At 39.5% G+C, this 19,302-nt stretch overlaps 1 protein-coding gene across 1 annotated transcript; it reads left to right on the top strand.

Annotated features, from left to right (window-relative positions):
• Window positions 1–1,000: 1,000 nt before the first annotated feature.
• LOC306769860 (germ cell-specific gene 1-like protein) lies at window positions 1,001–16,451 on the top strand (the record flags this gene model as incomplete). The annotated part of the gene is made up of 7 exons (XM_079258606.1): window positions 1,001–1,196; window positions 3,899–4,093; window positions 8,006–8,065; window positions 8,197–8,355; window positions 12,953–13,064; window positions 15,791–16,122; window positions 16,264–16,451. The coding sequence occupies 7 exons, from the start codon at window positions 1,001–1,003 to the stop codon at window positions 16,449–16,451; spliced, it is 1,242 nt and encodes a 413-aa protein (XP_079114732.1).
• Window positions 16,452–19,302: the final 2,851 nt, after the last annotated feature.

Here is a 19,302-nt window from a genome sequence, read left to right as displayed (position 1 = left end):
AGGAGAGGTTTAGTTGTTTACTGGTTGAGATTTTAGGATTACCGTGACATGCGTGGCTGACATCCCAAACAAACATGTCTCAACATTTCTTAGTGGCTCTATCCAGATGTTTGCCTCTGTCCTACTTTTTTTTTTTCCCCCTTTTAGGTGGGCATCCAGACTAAGACAGCATGAGAGTTGCAGAGCAGTAATCTCATCCACCTTACCCTAGATTAACAGAGATTACCAAACCCAGAGGTGGGCCTGAGATACCAGACTAATCACTCCTCTGCAAGCTCAATCCCTCCCAAAGAAGTGAAGCAGCAGGTTGAAGAACCACATGTGCTGCGAGGCTGGAACAATTAAATCTGCAAGATAAGGTTTATAAATCTGGCCTCGTGTGAAGCAGAGGCGGTGTCATCAAAAGAGAGACCAATATGAAAAGTGACATAAATGGCAACGTGAAACATGGGATAAATGCGACGAATCCAACATCTGGACTTGCTTACATCCGGAAGATCTCAGATTGAAATCTGTTAACCTGCTTTGCTCGTCTTTGTGCAAGCGACACTGCAGCAGGGTCAAAGCTGGAGTCCCTCATGCAACCTTTGGCCTGCACATCTGTCTCCATGTTCTCCATCGCTAGAAGTGATTAAACCCCAGCGACTCATCTTCCTCTTCTCCGCTTGGCTCTGACTTTCGACTTTTTCTCCTTCTTCAAATCTCCACATCTTCCTCTCTGACTTTTGCTCCACTTCTCAAACACCCCTGATCTCCTCTCGCTTCTTCTCTTCTGTCCTCGAACCTCCATGAATCAGCATCAGTCGGCGATTCAGCTGCTTCCCTCTGCGTTTGTCGTTGTGATGTGATGGAAGAGCACTTGCTCCCCAGAACCTCCTCCTGATTGGCCATCAGAGTCTCTCAGGCTTTTTCCATCCTCAAAGTGAAGCTGAAAGACGTTCATCATTACACCCCGCTGCCTGAATTCTTGTTTGGCTTTCAGCGAATCAAAAACGCAGAGATGTTGGAGAACATGTCCAGGCGTAACCGCACCCTCCTGTCCCTGGGCCTCACCTCTTTAGCCCTCACCCTCTCCGTTTGGGCCTTCTGCACGTCCTACTGGTGTGAAGGGACACACAAGGTGGTGAAACCAGTCTGCATGTCAGCAGTTAAAATGAAAAACTGCGGGAAGAACAACAGCCAGCCGTACACCACAGGTGAGGATGGCAAATGCTGCAAACATACATCTTCTGATGTAAAAGAAATATTTACCAGCAAAACTTATTCACTAGTTGCATTTCTACTATTAATCACAGTTTTCTGCACAACTTTATGACAAGATACCCCATGTCCCATGCCATGGGCTTGTTATGTGAGATAATTGTATGTTGACTTTTATGTGGAAACTAATATTTGTAACTTTGATAATTCACAAGTAATACAATACAATGTGATGCAATACATTACAATATGAGACAATGTGATACACTCCAGTACAGGGCAATACAATGCAATGCAAGACAATCCCATAAATACAATACAATGCAATGCATTGAAATGCAAAGCGATACAATATGATGCTGTCCGATGCAATGCGAGACAATGTGATGTAATACAATACAATGCAATGCAATGCAATGACATGCAATGACATGCAATGACATGCAATGACATGCAATGCGAAACAATGTGAAGCAATGCAATATGATGCGATAAAATGAGGTACAATATGATACAACGCAATGCATTACAGTATGATACAATATTGGGTGATGATGTTATGTTATCTGGATTTTTCTAAGTCATTATTGGGCTAAATAAATATTTAATAAATAATTCTTCTTTTAAACATAAAAGTTCACATTTTAAACAAACTTTTACTTTTTAAATTAGATGCAGCTTTTGTAAAGTTGCAGATTGTGAGGGACCGAGCTGAAAAAAGTCAGAGGCAGAAGGAATTTTAGAAAAATAACATGTTTGCGTTTATTTTACAAAAAATATCAAACTAAATCTCTTGGTGACAATAACTTTGGGCCCATAAAAGAGGTCTAAGAAAATAAACTTCAACATTGGCATTAACAGAAGGAACTGAGACACTAACTGACCTAACAAACTGACACACGAGGGACACATATATAGAAATAGTCAATAGAAAGTAATCTAAACCGTCTGAAATTTCCAAATAATGCAAAAACAATAACCAATAGAAAAACTTAAACCCCTCCTACACTTCCCTCCCAAACAAATGGGACAGCCCAGTTAGGCCTCAGTCTGATTTAAGAGCAGCTGGGACTCTTTTCTTAGGCAGGCTTGGGAACTCCAACACAGGAACTGGTGACTCAAAAGGAAAGTATTTTCAGTGAAAGCAAACCAAATTAACAAGGTGACAATATAAGTTAACTAAATATGTGCACCCAGTCAGTTAACCCCCATCAACCCAGTTAATAAATATATTAAATCTACAAAATGAGTTTATATTTAAAAATGTTTGTATGACTGAAAAAAACATGAGAGTTACCAGACCTTTACTGGTGTGGGAGCTCATGCTGCCATCACACAGAGGATCAAACTGAAACCAGCAAGAACCCGATAGTAATCAGGTACAGTTACAGTCTTCATGCATGGAACAGAACTGACCCTTTAAAAATGTACATGACTTTTTTTATGTGATCGACACTTATTTCAGTAAAAGCCATGAGAAAAATTAGCTTATTTTATATCATAAAAGCAGATCTGGAGCTAAATGCTGATCTCTTTATAAGTTGTAATATTTTTTGGACTGTTTAAGGTCCTCACTGTGCTGCTTTTGTGCAAAAATAGATGAATAAAAAGCCAAAAAATCGTTGTTTTACCCTCAGATTCAGCTAATCTGAAGTTATTGCTTTACTTTTTTGCCTTTTTTGCCATTATTCCTACCAAAAGTGGTATAAAAATGTTAAAATACATAGAGGAATAAATACTGAATAAAAATGAGAACATTAATTGTAATAAACAATTCTAGAAGTTGTTATTCGCCAGGGTTTTTAGATTTCTGCATGTCCTGCTACAACTATTTGGAATTTTCTTCTCCTCCTTTTTACTTTTTCAGAAGAGTCCATAATATTAAAAACTAAAATGCTTGAAAATTCACAAATCACATCATTTTCAGACGGAAGAACGACTTCCTGCGCGAGAGTCGAGCCTGCAGTGTCATCAACATCACTAAAAACCCTTTTTAATGCAGCACTGTTACAGATTTCTTTTAGTCTTTCCATGAAACAGGAAGCTGTTTTACAAATTTCTCCTGCCATCAGGAGCTTTATCATAACCAAATATGAAATATGAGTGTTATTCCTCATGCCATCAGCTGCAACAAGCTGCCTGCATGCAGCGTGCACAGCAGAACGGTGTGTATAAGTGTGTGTTCACACATGTCAAACATTGGCAGAAGTAAAGCGATCTGAGTCCAGGTCTGAACGCATCTGCATGCCCTGCCATAAATCCCCTCAACAACATTCAGGAAAGTGTGAGCGCTCAATCATCGGTGCTTAAAACTTTAATTTCTGTACATTTTTCATGGTAGATTTATATAATCCCGGCTTTTGTTCTAATCTCAGCGCTTTATGTCTGCAGCAGCATTTTATCTGGACTCAGCCTGCACAGTAACACACTGTTAAGCCCATTCGTTTCCCTTGTAGTAAATTAATAAATAAAAGATGACTTAAAGAACATTGTTTTAAGGCTGTGACCCACATCCGACCCTCTTCATTCTTAGTTTCAGGGATTCTTTGCCTACTTTTCTCATTTTCATTCATCTGTGCTCGCTTAATCTCTTCTCTGAAAAGCCGAAAAGTGTTCCAACCAAAACATAAACGCTCCCCTTAAAACTAAGAAGTTTTCCTTTTACTTCCCACTATTTGATCCATTTTTCTTTGACCAGAGGCCCCCACCCTGGACCCCAAAAACCCAGCCTCCAACGTGACGCTGTCCCCGCAGCAGAAGGAAGAACTGGCCCAGATCAGGAAGAGGCAGCTGGCCAACGCTGTCCAGTACATCTGGGAGACGGGCGAGGACAAGTTCATGCTGCGATACTTCCACACCGGCTTCTGGCTGTCCTGTGAAAAACACAATGAAGGTTGGTGGTGATGGTTCACAGAAAGACTGAAACTCAACTGAGCTGAAGAAAACTTTATTCATCTAATAAAGGAAAGTTTTATCGTTCCAGCAGGAATTACTGGAAAACATCTGTTTACTAAAAGAAGTTTAAGATAGATAGATAGATAGACAGACAGACAGACAGACAGACAGATACCGGTAGATAGATAGATAGATAGATAGATAGATAGATAGATAGATAGATAGATAGATAGATAGATGGATGGATGGATGGATGGATGGATGGATGGATGGATGGATAGATAGATAGATAGATAGATAGATAGATAGATAGATAGATAGATAGATAGATAGATAGATAGATAGATAGATAGATAGATAGATAGATAGATAGATAGATAGATAGATGGATGGATGGATGTGTTGCATTCTGGAAAAACTCAGCCTAATTGTTGACAATAAGAAAATTTAACAGAGAAATTTATATGCGTTTTTTTTTTTTTTTTAACCAGTTAATAGTCTCGTTAAAATTGCAAAGATAAAAGTTTAATTAAGCTCTGAAAGCGACATAAAAATAATTTTATTTGGCCCATTAGGGAATTCCAAATGACTACTCGAGCTGGCCCACCAGTATTACAAACCCCAGAAAGTTCTGGTGGTGGTTCGGTGAGTCCATCAGGACAAGAGTTTTGGCTCTGTCTCACTGCAACAGCGATGGCAAAATCAGCCCAACCCTTGTAGTGCTTGTAAATAAAGTGCATGATAACACAAGAGCCTGAGCAGAAACACAGTCGCTGACTGAACATGTGATTTTGCTACCAATCTATGAGGTCCATTGTTATATGTGGAATTTTTTTTTCAATAAATATCAATGTTGACCCAAAAATATATTTTAAAAAAAATGTGTAAAAAAAAAAAGTAGAACAGCAGTGTTTATTTTCATCTGTTTTTATCAAACTTTAGATGTGAATGCTCACAAAATGAGACTGAATGTCTCGGCTTGTGATGAATAACCCACTTTTTTGTGCTGGCATTGGATCAAACCTGAGCCTGTCCGTTGTGTGTTTTAATTTTACTTTTATTCTAGTTTTTTATTCTAGATTTTATTTATTTCTACTGTGCATTTATTCATTTTAAATTGTGGAGTGTTGTTGCTTTATTGTTCAGCACTTTGGGCAGCTGTTGTTGCAAAATTTACTATACGATTAAACATGAACTTAATGTGGATCCACATGCAGGAAGGTGCAGGAAGATGAGGTTTAATGCGACTTAAAGCCAGATGAGACTGGGAAAACGGAAACAGATCTACAAGGACCAATGCTGTGTTCCAGTTGTCCTCAGAAATCAGAATTAAGAGGAATTTTTGCATAAAACTACAGGGATCTTGTTTTTTAGAACAACTTGTAAAATTGAGAAAAGTTAAAGGTGGCTGCTAGTCCAGCAACGGATTACCACTTGCAGTCCATTGCTGGTTCTAAAATTCTCCATAATATTTGTTGTGTTTGTTAAGTAAACAGAAGTTAGTTGTTCAATAATTTCAGCAGGTTTGTTCATCAAAAAATATCACGGCATCGTGTGAGGTTAAACAATCATAATCACTAAATTCAGCAGCTGTTCTCATGGTGCACTTGAATAATTCTTTTTAATGGCATTTGTAGATTCTGACAAATTGGTTATTTTGGAAGTGTCCATTTTTTCCAAGTTGGTGCATCTGGAATGCCAACTACCTGGTAAAGACGTTACCTTCTGTCGACCGCTCAGAAGTCCAAGGCAGCGTTAACGCACCATTAGTACGAGGACAACAACAGGAAACGACAACATTCTGGGCAAGAGAAACCAGCTGTGTGTCCATTTCAGTATTTCACTTAAAAAAAACAATGTTTTTTTAATCGTTATTCTTACGAGTTTCGATTGAATGGCGTTCAGCACAGAAGTTATAGTTCTCTTAAAATCTGGTCCTGCGAGACTCTACTTCGATGTCAATGGAGATAAAAATAAAAAAAAACATTTTATGCTTTGGAGCAGTTATTTCAGCCCTGTGATGGACTGGCGACAGGGTGTACCCCCCCCCCATCTCGCCCAGTGATTATTGGGATAGACTCCAGCTTCCAACCACCCTGAATTGGATGAAGAAGGATGAAGAAGGATGGACGGATGGATGGATAGATGGGTGGGAGGATGGATGGATGGATAGATGGGTGGGAGGATGGATGGATGGGAGGATGGATGGGAGGATGGATGGATGGATAGATGGATGGGAGGATGGACGGATGGATGGATGGATAGATGGATGGGAGGATGGATGGATGGATGGATGGATAGATGGATGGGAGGATGGATGGATGGGTAGATGGATTGATAGATGGATGGGAGGATGGATTGATAGATGGATGGATGGATAGATGGATGGGAGGATGGATGGATGGATGGATGGATGGATGGAGCAGCTATTTCGGTTGTCTCTACTGATATTTCCGCGTCTTCATTTGCAGAAAAAAGAAGTCATCCTCTGCAGCTACATCCCTGCTTCTGGATAGAAATGCATCAGTTGCATGAAGAGTAAATTAGAATTACTGCAGACAGGAAATTCTCGTTTTATAGTGCTGATTTATGATCACAGAGAGCGTGGAGAGAGATTCTAAACACTGATCACGCTTTCTTCAACCTCCTGCCTTATTTCTAGTCTGACTCCCTTCACTACATTGTGTTGTCACTGTACTCATCAAATACTTTGTCACGATTCAAAAACATCACGTTTAGGCGATAAATTATGCCAGTGTCTTTTACCAAAGTTTACCATGTTGCCATGGCAACTATTTCTACCTGCTCCAGAAACCCTTCAAGTGCAAAAGTGGCATTGTTAAAGGTACCAAGTGCACTCAAAAGACTCTGAACCAGACTGGGAGTGAAAAGTTTGACCCTTTTCATCAGCATTTTCACCATCATTTTTTGAAACTTTACAAAACAGAAGCTCATTTTAGCTCCATTCTTTGTGGGAAAACAATGTTATATTAGTCACATTCTTTGTAAAGAGCAGTGAAAGTGAAGTTGACATCTGATTTATCTGATAAGAAATAAATCTAGACATCAACCGCGCTCTGTCCAGTTTATTGACAATGACCAGTTGTTACGAGCGAGAGGTCTCGAGAGCTCTGCCCCTGCTCAGAGTGTTACAGCGATCTTTAAGCAGACACAAATAACCTTTGCCTGGCAGCACCAGTCAAAACAACTGCCAGCTTGAAGATAACAACAGTCAAAGCTGAAACAAGCCTTGAACAGAACATTCAGTTTTATGCATGAACCTACTAAAGCAAGCTTTCTGAACTACTCTAAACTATGCAGAATATATATTTTGTACATAAGAGAAGCTTAATAAACAAGTAACATATTAAAACTACTCAATGTTTCTTAATTTTCATCATAACATCCATCTTTAATGCTGCTTCTCTGAGAACGCAGCACTTTGCAACACAAAGCAACAGGAGTCACAACAAGCAAAACCTGCTTATGGAGACGCATGCTAAACCTTAATATTCTGACTGGACTGTAGCCTTTAAGCTTCTCTTCATTTCTCTTCATGGTTAACTTGCAAAAACATGGAATTGACGCAATGAATCATGTGGGAATCTGAAGAGAGTGATCGCAAAGCAAAAGCAATCAGTGGCTTGTAACAGTCCAGTTAGACTGTGACTCTGGTTGGTCGGTTGATAGGCAGCTGTTCAAAGCAGATTTTCTGAAGTTTGCTCCAAAATTTCATCCCCCTCACAGGAAGATGAGTTAAAGCAGGTCATTTTCCAGGATTTCTATTAGGTATAAAATTCCTAGAACTTGGGAGATTACAGTCTATGTGCTGTTTTACACGCAGATTGTTCATGTTGCCTGATGCAGCTGATGACTCGAGATGTTCCCTGTTGGGTTGATCTGCTTTCAGGTGACGATCAGGAAGAAAAGTGTCGCAGCTTCATTGAACTGACACCAGGAGAGACGCAAGGTTGGCGTATTATTAGTTCCTCTATTCACAAACCAAAAGCAAAATGTAGAAAATTCAACCGAACTTCCTGCAGATATCTCCACATAAAGAGATCACAAATCTTAAACTTCCCTACTTCCTGTACTCTCCAGGCGTGCTGTGGCTGTCTGTCATCAGTGAGTTCATGTACATTGGTCTCCTGGCCATGGGTTTCCTGCTGATGTGTGTGGAAGCCATGTGCCTCTGTGCCAAGAGGGAAATGAGCTCCCTGAAGATCAACGCCTTCGCCGCCATGTGTACGGTCCTGTCAGGTGAGGAATGTTCCTCTCTAAAGATGCACTGCAGAACTTTTGCAGATTTTCTCAGTGACGTGTCCCCGATCGACTGCCTATTCAGCGTCCCTCTTACATCCTAGCTGTCTTCTGAACTCTCCAGTCTGACTCTTTGTCTCTTTCTTTTCTCTCTCTTTCTAAATCAAAGTAAATCTATTGTTCAAAGTGGCCAGTTTGTTGATGTCTGCTTGCTGGTGTGTGACGTGGATTTGCGTGCCGTCTGGGTACATTAAAACCATCGTAGCTGACACTGGTAAAATGCTCTCTTGCTCTTTAGCATAGTGTTAAGACCTTTACACACCTACTCTGAATAATTTATGTCTGAATAATTCAGAAGGCGGGCTGCATGGTGGCATCGTGGTTAGCACTGTGACCTCACAGCAAGATCCTCGGCTGGGGCGAGGTTTGGACAGTGGCCTTTCTGCATGTTCTCCCCGTGTATGCGTGGGTTCCATAGACTGTATATAAAGAGATGGACGGAGCCTTCTGAAGAGCTGAATTGAAGCTCGGTGGGCGGTTGCTACCGTCGCCATGTTGGCAGCGTCATGTGCGTTGTCTAACAAATATGGACAAAGAGGTGGAGCTGAGAGGGGGGGCTGTGAGTGTCATGGTGGATGATTGACATTGAGCGAACTCCGAGCTTTCTGTAGCTAAAAGCTAACCGAGCTAACCCCGAGATAATGGGAGCTAACCAGCTAACGGAGGTAAGCGGGCTAAAGCTAAGTCACGTTATTGACCGGCTAAAAACCGCGGTTGTTCTACGTTTTTCTTACTTGAAGCCGGAGATTGGTACCTGTCAATCAAAAGGACACGCCCCTAAATTTGCTGAACTTCGAGATTAAATTACTTTAAAACGGGCGAGTTAGAAAAAAATTCACTCCCCCCACAGTTGTCATGAAGGTAAACCTGACCTATAAACCGAAAATGGATTTTTGAACCAGGCTGTAAACATGTTTACTTTTGCTGTGGAGTTGGTCTTTTTAACATGGGAGTCTCTGGGGATTTGCTCTGTTTTGGAGCCAGCCCCTAGTGGATGAAGGGCGAACTGCAGTGTTATGCACTTCTGCACAGGCTTCACTTTTAACCGCCGGAGTTTGCTGCTTGGTGGGTTCTCTCCGGGTACTCCAGCTTCCTCCCACCTTCCAAAGACATGTATGTTAGGTCATACATGCTACTCTAAATTACCCATAGGAGTGAGTGTGGTTGTTTGTGGCCCTGCGATGGACTGTTGAGCTGTCCAGGGTGTACCCCGTCTTTTTCCCAAAGACTGCAACTTTTCATTGGATTAAGCGGTTAGGATAATGAATGATGAATGAATAATTCACAAGGCAATATTTTTTTATTGGATAAGTGTAAAGTCACATCAGTAACAAAATTCCGTCCAACGATTTTGCGAGTTTTATTTTTCAAACTGAGATCAATATTTTTCAATATTTGCATCCAACGGATATATAATCACCCAATCAGACAAGGCGTGTTGACTGATAGATCGCCGCTTGTGTGCTATGCAGGTGTCATGTTGTCACTGCTACTTCTTTCCAATGTTGTATCATCGTGGCAGCGCATCTTTATTGAAATTCTGCTTCTTACGGCAAGCCGCTAGCGGCTAAAGCAGATTCTCCAACTGTCCCACAGACGTCCTCAAGTCCATCCTGAAGCCATGGTCCTGTTTCAGCTCCTGTATTAAACGGTGAACCTCCCAAAGTTCTCTCTTTTCTCAAACAGGATGAACCCAGCTCCTGTTTTTTGTCTTCTCTTTTGATTTATCACCACACTGTTGTCGTGGCTTGATGTGGAATCCACTTTGAGAGTTTGTTTTAGAATTTTCATGATTTATGCACAACTTTTCATCATGCTAGGTGTGTGTAGACTGAAACAGCAATAATTCACCTTCGAATTATTCGCAATTTCTCGTCTTTTATTTGCATCTGTCCCAGTGTGTAAAGGCCTTTACAACATTGTGTTGCAGTTTCTCTTCCAAACCTGAGGGTGTCAGCAGAGCCGATATCGGCAGGTTCTTTCAATGGTTCAACTAAGTTCCGGCATTTCCTGTTTCATAGGGCTAGGCAGAGATATCCAAATATCGATAGCATCAATACTAAGTCTAATACAGGTATCATTTGATACCAGCATGATAAGATTGGTATTTTTCTTGCATAGGACTTTGTGTTTGAATGAGAACCAAGTATTAGTAGGTTTTGTTCAGATAATATGCTCTTCTGACTTCAGTATTTCTCAAACAATTATATTTGATAAAAAGAATTATTTGGTTACATTGGGGATTTTGTTATTTGTTATTCTAAACAAAAAGCTTGAATTCAAACTTCTTAGTTCTGCCAGTGTGTTAAGAAAAATGTTAAACTTATTAACTATTTAATAGTTAGTTAATAATAATAGTTAATAATAGTTAACTATTATCCAAAGCAAATAGAAAAATAAAATAAGAATCAAGAAATACAAGGGGATCATTACATCTATAAAAGTTCCATCCATCCATCTTCTGCCGCTTATCCGGGGTCGGGTCGCGGGGGCAGCAGCCTAATCAGGGAAGCCCAGACTTCCCTCTCCCCAGCCACATTTGCCAACTCTGCGGGGGGGATCCCGAGGCGTTCCCAGGCCAGCCGAGAGATATAATTCCTCCAGCGTGTCCTGGGTCTTCCCCGGGGTCTCCTCCCAGAGGGACGTGCCTGGAACACCTCACCAGGGAGGCGTCCAGGAGGCATCCGGACCAGATGCCCGAGCCACCTCAACTGGTTCCTCTCGATGCAGAGGAGCAGCGGCTCTACTCTGAGCCCCTCCCGGATAACCGAGCTCCTCCAAGCCCGGTCATAAAAGTTCCCCTTGGCAAAATAAATTTGCTCAGCAGAACACAGGATCCAGAACATCAGTCTGCTTGCTTAAATGCTGGACAAGACAAAAAAAAAAAAAAAAAAAAGAAAAATGTTAAACTTGAAAACATCTATCCACCCATTTCCTTAACTGCTTAGTCCAGTTCAGGGTTGTGGGAGTCAGGGAGCAGTCATTGGGTGAGAAGAAGGATACATAAAAACCAACCAATGAAAACATAAACTTGTGAATTTCCATATGGACTCTTAAATAAACAACCTTTTAATATCAACTACACCTCTATATGTGGTTGTTTGTTGATGTTTTAGACTGGAATCAAAGACATAATTTCAATATTTTCAGCATTTTAAATGGTTTGGATTGTATGCAACTTTTCTGCCCAATGTCTAACAAGTCCTTTAACAGAAACTGTCATATCTGTTATTTGTAAATAACCTTCAAATGTACCCCATTATTCCATTTTATAAAGTACCTCCTTTTGAAATTAGGGAAATGGCCCATGTTGGGTATTACCATAGCATACCAGATATAGGGCAAGTCTGTCATCAAACCAAGTCTGCAGCTGTGGCTAATGCCACAGCTAAATCAACACCAAAAGTAAAACACAACATTCAAATTACAAAATGAACATTATTTTCACTAAAATACAATATTTCTGCAACATGATTGTCATTAGTGTCATTTTACTATTAAAAATAATAAAACATGTTATGTCCAAACTTAGTTTCACATGGTTTGAGTTACAGCTCAAATATATTTGCTGAACAATGAAACCATCAATGACACGGAAGCCTTTTTTATCCTTCACATGCAGTTGCTTTTATGCAGATTGAAAGTGGCAAATCTGTCTAACAAAATACAAATATAGTCTGAATCTGCTTGCATGCACATATGTTACAACATATCTCGAGATTTAGCTCTGACTTTAAGTATCATTTGTATTTTATTGCCATTTAGAGTTTATCCTTCTGAGTTTTTCCCATTGTTCCCACAGGTTGTTTTTTAGGTAATCATCATTAGCAGTGGGATAACTAAAAGAATGTTTAACCCTTTTACTTTTGCACTAACAAAAAGGCCAGAAAAAAATGTTTCTCTGTTTTTTTCTGTTTGTTTTGGACAAGAATAAACAGAATAAATATTTTTAGCAAATGGATGAGATTTTCAAAAGAAGAACTTAATAATTATGTAAGAACAGTGAAATAGTTGAAATGTGGAAGTGTAGTGTTCTAACAAATACTTAGTTTGGGTTTTACATACTCACACCAGTTGGTAGAGATGCTCAGACAGGTTTATTTCAACAATTACTTAAAGAAATTAATCAGTCACTGCAAATTTATCTCTACCAAATGGTAGACCAGGACCTTAAAGGGTAAGGAATGGCTGTTTCGTTTAGACTTTCCTTGCAGTCCAGTCTCATCGCAACAATACATGTACATAAGTACGCTTGTTGAGAATGTAGTAGAGTATTATCAGTAATAAACTGGCAGAGCTTATTGCTTCCTCTGGGTTCTTACTTTATGAGAGTATCCCTATGACATCACTGGATTTGCAAACCATGTATACTAAAATCCTAAACATACAAGCTTTCAAACCCTACCCATGAGTCCATCATGTTTTATAGGTCTAATGGTTTAATGACATGTACCTCGAGCTCCAGAGGGTTTTATTGCAGTAAATATAGTGACATCTTAACCAAATAATCATGATTTCTCTTTCCTTCCCCTGCCAGGCATGATGGGGATGGTGGCTCATATGATGTACACCACTGTGTTTCAAATGACTGTGAGCATTGGGCCTAAGGACTGGAGACCACAGTCTTGGGACTACGGATGGTCTTTTGCGTAAGTTGGATTCTGTTAATTTAAACATGTGAACTCAAATGTTTAACCTCTTGACAAAGTTAGCAGCCAACATTATGAGCATGGAATAAAGCACGAGCTGAAAAATGAAAAGATGTTACAAATCAGTCACATTTACTGCGTTTGCATCACACTTAAAATTGCAAAAAACCTAAATATAGCCATAAAAAATACTAATGGGAACACCTATATTTAAAAAAAAACAACAAAAACTCAAATATTGCTAAAATATTTTTACAGTCATAAGGTGGTTTTAGAGACATATTGATATGGAGGTATGTCATGAAAGTGTAATGGAAATGCTTTTTCACATTTAAGCTTCCCCGTACGTGATATAGGGGGTCATGTGACCTGTTGATTTCCAGAAATATGGCACAGTATGAAGTAAAAAACAACAGCTAAATGAAGAGTTTTACAATAAAATAGAAAGAGAAACAAAGGGGAACGGTTTCTAAAAGCCGTGGCAAATCCTCCGCAGAAACAACTAAATCCAAAATACGTGGCTACCTTGCATAAACCACAGTTCACGTAAAACTTCACCCTGCTGACAAGATTTTGCAAGAACTGCAGCTTATGCAATACAATACAATACAATACAATACAATACAACATTATTTATAACGCACTTTAAAAATAACAATGTTGACCAAAGTGCCACATTACTGGGGGTTATAAACTGTATAAATAACATACACAAGGACAATTAAAAAAAAAAAAAAAAAAAAAAAAAAAAAATCAGTCATCTAATGATCAAAAAATAAAAGCAATCAAATTAAAACAATCGAAACAAAATCAGATCTAAAAAGTCAACTTATTGTGCAGAAAAAGCCAGCTTAAACAAATGGGTCTTCAGTTATATGCTAAAGACCGTTCAATGGAATCACCTGCAAATCATAGTTGGAGTTTTCCAAAATATCGTTTTAATTTTAGAAAAAATGTAGTAAACTCACTGCTGCTGACTACAGAAGTTTTATTCTCCAGCCCTTGGAATCAACTCAAACTCGCTCTGAGAGATTAGTTTATTCAATTTCAAATAAGTTTGTAATTTATTCCAATTGGGAGGAGCAGCATTGTAGCATACTAAGAAGCTTTATTTCTCCCATGTTTCCCCTTTTCTCGGTGAAGAAATAGGAGAATGAGAGCGAAAGCCACACTGAGGCTTGTTTCCACATGTAGAAACATAAAACAGAATTAGTATAAGAATAGTTTTATACTGTAAATAATTAGCCTCATACCACAATTGCCTAATCGGCTCAACACATGGGGGGCAACAGTGATACCGGCAGAGGTGTGCATCACACTCTCATATCACTTGTCTCCAAGAAATTTGGGAATTTTGGCAATTTTAAAGCAGTATGTGACAAAAAAAAAGTATGAAGGCTGAAGAGTCACGAGATTTTACTTGAATTGTCAGAAATCTTGCTGTTAGCTCTACTTCATCCTGATTTAAAACAAGGAAACAGCCTGAGGTGCATCATGAAGTCTTGCTTCAGGCTCTACTTGATCAGTCACTAAAACCCTCGCCGATTAGTCCCACACAACAGCGAGAAAAGTCAAACATGTTTCAACTTTCGTCTATCACGTTGCAAGCCCCCGTGTGCACGTCTACGTGAACAAGGGCAAAATGACTCGTCCATAAATTTCATTTGTCACTTGGTTGGAGGAAGGCAGCAACATTAGCCTCATTGTGGAAGTTCCATATTAAATGAAAGGAGAAAAAGCTATGTCACCTCCTTGTCTTAAGCCTTATTTAAGGCTTTATAGTTAACAAGCAGTCAAACAGCAATGTTAGGAGAGTACATTTAGACAGATATCACAATTCAGCTAAAATATGACAATTATGCTGTGAGGCTAATGATATGAAAATCAGCCAATGTGACAGGCAATATGGGTCGGCCATCTCACCAGCATCAAGCCTGATATTTGGGACTGGAATTTAAGTAAAATAGGATTGGTGAGTGACTGGGGGGGCTTTTGTTTTCTTTTTCTGTATAAGTGTGTGAGACATAAGGATTGATTAGGTGTGTTTTGAATTTGGTTTGATTATACGTTTGGGTATACAAAGGCTTGCCTTTAATTTTTTTTATTTAGTGTTTAAATTATTTTAATTTGATATTTTTATTCACTGTTGTTATTGTTATTATACGTAAAGCCCTTTGCACAGCTCTTTGTGCTAGAAGTGTCATATGAAGAAGATTGACTTGATTTTATATAAAGTGAAGGGATGAGGGCAATTTTAGGTAAATCTAATATTTCATTTGACTTTTAGTGAAATGAACACAGAATTATTTAACTTGAAAGACACTGAATTATTTAAATCCGACTTAAAATTACAGAACTGAGCAAACCTAATGACTGAACTTTTATAAAACTCCATTTAACCACTTGTTTTCAACTGAAATAATTTTAGTTGTTTCAACCCCCCTTTTTTTTTACAGTGCAACAATTACCTTATTCTGAATTCAACAACATGAGCAGAGGAGAGGATGGATTAATTAATAACCTGACTTAAGTTGCTTTTTTTCAGAAGGCTGTTGTGATTATGCCTGAGTAGATGGCAACACTGCAGCTGTTCAGCAGCGATACACAGAGCTTCTGGGAAGATTGGGAAGATGCAGACAGGCACTTTCTTATATCACTTTTGGCAGGTCATCTGCTAAGAATGCTGTAATTTCTTTTCCCTCCACCCCCCTTCTCTCTCCTTTCAGCATGGCATGGCTTTCATTCAGCTGCTGTATGGCAGCCGCTGTGGCAACGCTCAACTCCTATACCAAAACCCTCATCGAGATGAGGCACAGAGCCAGGATGAGGTTGGAAGAGGCTCGAGCGATCACCAGCGCCCCCTCCTACGAGGAGGTTGTTCGAGCCGGAGGAGGAGGCGGGGGAGGAGGGCTTTACTCGGTCAGCCAGCTGATTCAACTTGGCCAGCAGGGGGCGCTCATTGATCCATTGTGGCCCAGAGGAGTCGGGCCAGCTGTTGGACCTCTGGCATGCAGTGCTGGGGGAGCGCTGCTGGTTGGAGGGGGAGGAGTTGGAGTTGGTGGCATGGGAATGGGAGGAGTTGGAGTCGGAGGAATGGCCACCACCATGGCAGGAATGGGAGGAATGGCCCCAATGGCAGGAATGGGAGGAATGGCCCCAATGGCAGGAGTGGGAGGAATGGGAGTTGGAGTAAATGGAGCTGGAATGGGAATGGAAGGAGTCGGTGGAGCAATTGGAGGACACGGGATGGGGGTAGGAAGGATGGTTGATCCACCCGGAGTGGTTGTGGTGGAGGGATGCGGCACTGAAGGATGTGAAGAGTGCAAAAGGGAGATGGATGAGATTGATTACGCTCTACAGGAAGAGGGGGAGGACTCACTCTGTTAGGACTTACAAAGACCGAAGAGTGACGAATTTCACTGTAAAACCACAAGACTTGAACATTTCTTCAAAAAAATTGTACAGAAAAAAACTTCATAATATTTGAACTCTTTGCAGGAATGTAGAAGTCAATAGTATCACTTAAAACTTACCATAAATTAAATTTGCTAAACCTAAGTAAAAGAACTCAAATTATTGATTAAATCAAGAATAACTTCAATATTTTATAATGTACCTTGTAAGCTGTGTTTAGAAATTAAGAAACAGGCAGAACAGAAGTCAAGGACTAAGAAAGTGGAGATCTTCCACAGCTTTAAAAGCTCAGATAACTAAAGCTCTCGTACGGTCGGTGAATGGATCATTAGATAAAGCAGTTGAAGAGTCTCATGTTGGTCAGAAGCACCTGAACTCTGTCAACAACAACCTACTTTGCAAAGGTTCATGTACATAAAGAATATACTAAAGATTATACTTTATTTCACAAAGCAGAATAAAATATATGTTATGTTAACGAACCAGCATGTTGTTTACTCTGTGACCTTGAAGTGGATTTCAGAGCCTTCCATGGAACTTTAGACAAAGACACAAATTGATGCAGTAAAATATCTTACAGAATATTCAACCAGTTATCAAGCATTATTTGTTTATAATATAGTATTTTCATACCAAAAATACTTTTACCATTGCGATTAAAGATGCAAAGAGCAGAAAACATTCACACCTGGGATAGGCTGTTGGTTGCAGTTCATTGTCGCAAGCTGTAATGAGGCCTTGAAGACATCACTTGCTATACCTGCATGCGGTGTCTGAAGAGATCAAGAGAGGTCTTGAAAGATGCCACAAACAGTGATTAACAATCAGTACTTGACCAGTCTTTGAAAGTAAAGAAACGGTGGCTGGAAGACATTTTGAATCCAGCGTAACAAAACAAACGGTCGATCTTCGTTGAAAGGTGAGTATGTTGCAGAGTTTACTTATTAGCATTTCGTTTTTACATTGAACTTTCCTGCTGTAGCTAGCTAACTGGTGCAAAATGCAGTCAAGTTACACTCTAAAAAATAGAAGTACAAGATAAGGACATTTCTGTACCTATAGGTACATTTTAATGGGTAGGGTTTGTTCTCTCAAAAGTACAATACTGGTCTTTGAGAGACCAGAAGCACACCTTCAGAGTATGAAAAAGGGTTCAAAGTGACATAAAGTACAAATTTGTACCATTTTGACCATAAGGGTACCTGCAGCATTGAAAAATGTAATGTTAATGGCTGTAATGTTACAAACTAGAGCAGAGTTGAGTGATGACAGTAGTACTACTTAACAGTCATTTACTACACCAGACAGTGAAGGTCAGATGCTGCAAACTAAGTGTATGGCTGGTCAGTATTTTGAGTTTTTGAAGATTATTTCTAGTTTAAAGATAAGATAATATTGCTAAGTTGCATGGACCAGGCCTAATCCTGTGAAAACATAAAAAGACGCAACTTGATAAGGAAAGGTTGAACTTGATAAGGTACAAAAATAGACCAGAACTGAAGGGTACAGAAATGTCTCTCAAAAGAGTACACCCCCAGCGACAAGCATTTGTACCTTTTTAGGTACAAGCTGGTACCTCTATTTTTGAGTGTGTACAGCTATGTGATCATGTTCCCTTGTTGGAAACTTCACAAGAAGCGAGGACTTTTTTCTTATTTCTTTCTGATGTGATTGTGGGACATCTTGCCGCAGAACTTCCTTCATGTTGGGCTTTGAGATGTACTGATTGGTCAGACATTTGTAGTGGGCGTGGTTAGCGCAGAAAATAATAAAGATGAAAGGTTTTTTTTTTCTGGTGTGAAGTGAACAAACTGTTTTAATGAACAGCTGATGGGGGTGGAAAGAAAGAATGAAAACATATTCAGCACATTTAAAGAAACAGACCCATGTTGCATGAACCGACCCGCCATTCCACGGACAAAGTTTCTCATTAAATATTTAATAATCAAGTCAATCATGTACTGAAACAGTTCTCCAACAGCTTGTCATCAAGCTCTGCACAAGCCTCATAATGACATAATGGTCCATTGATTAGAGCCATGTGTGTTGCAGCGGGGAAACATATAAAACCTGCAGGACACCAGCTCAAGAGGTCTGGAGTTGGTGATCCCAGACAATGGATGGATGGACATCTTTAGTTAAAAATGCCTTTTCAGCTTTCACTTTTCAACCAGTTTTGATCAGACTTTGGGCAAAGTCTTTTCAACAGATTGTGCAGGGTGAGAATTTTTTTTTGTTTGTTTTGTTTTTAGAGAGACGTTCCAAAGAAAAGGTAAAAATAAACAGAAATTTGTGCCATCACTGTATTGTTGACAAAAGTATTGAATTTAGTGGAGATTTAGTGCAGATCAGTCTGTTTGGTGCCTTAGCCATTCAAAGTACCTGCATTATTTTTATTATTTGCATTGATGGCATTTTAATCATTTTAAAGCTTGGTAAATAAATGCAGGTTTTAGACAGCCTTTGATAAATAAATGCAAAATAAACAGGATTTCCCTTCTGTGCAAGTCTTAATGATGGGGACAAACAGTCAACTAAAGAGGTCAGATCACACTTCAACTGTACCTCTTCTAAACTGTGTCTGGAAATACAATAAATATTACATCTGCAACTGCGTAAAGGTTGTCCCTTACCTCATTTAGTCATTTTTGTATTAAAGTCACATTAATTTTCCAGGAGCTTTTTCTTTTCGCCTCTATAAGCCACCTGCTTGTCCATTCAGTACTAATTCTTCCTCTTCTTCTGCTGATCCAGGACAGTTGTGATATTAAAATGTATCACGGCCCATCTGGTCACAGAAAGATGTGTAACAGTTTGTCCATGA

Source organism: Telmatherina bonti (assembly GCF_933228915.1).
Source record: "Telmatherina bonti genome assembly, chromosome: 19".
Lineage (NCBI taxonomy): Eukaryota > Metazoa > Chordata > Actinopteri > Atheriniformes > Telmatherinidae > Telmatherina > Telmatherina bonti.
Note: the sequence above shows the minus strand (reverse complement) of the source record. Positions and strands in the feature narration are given on the sequence as shown.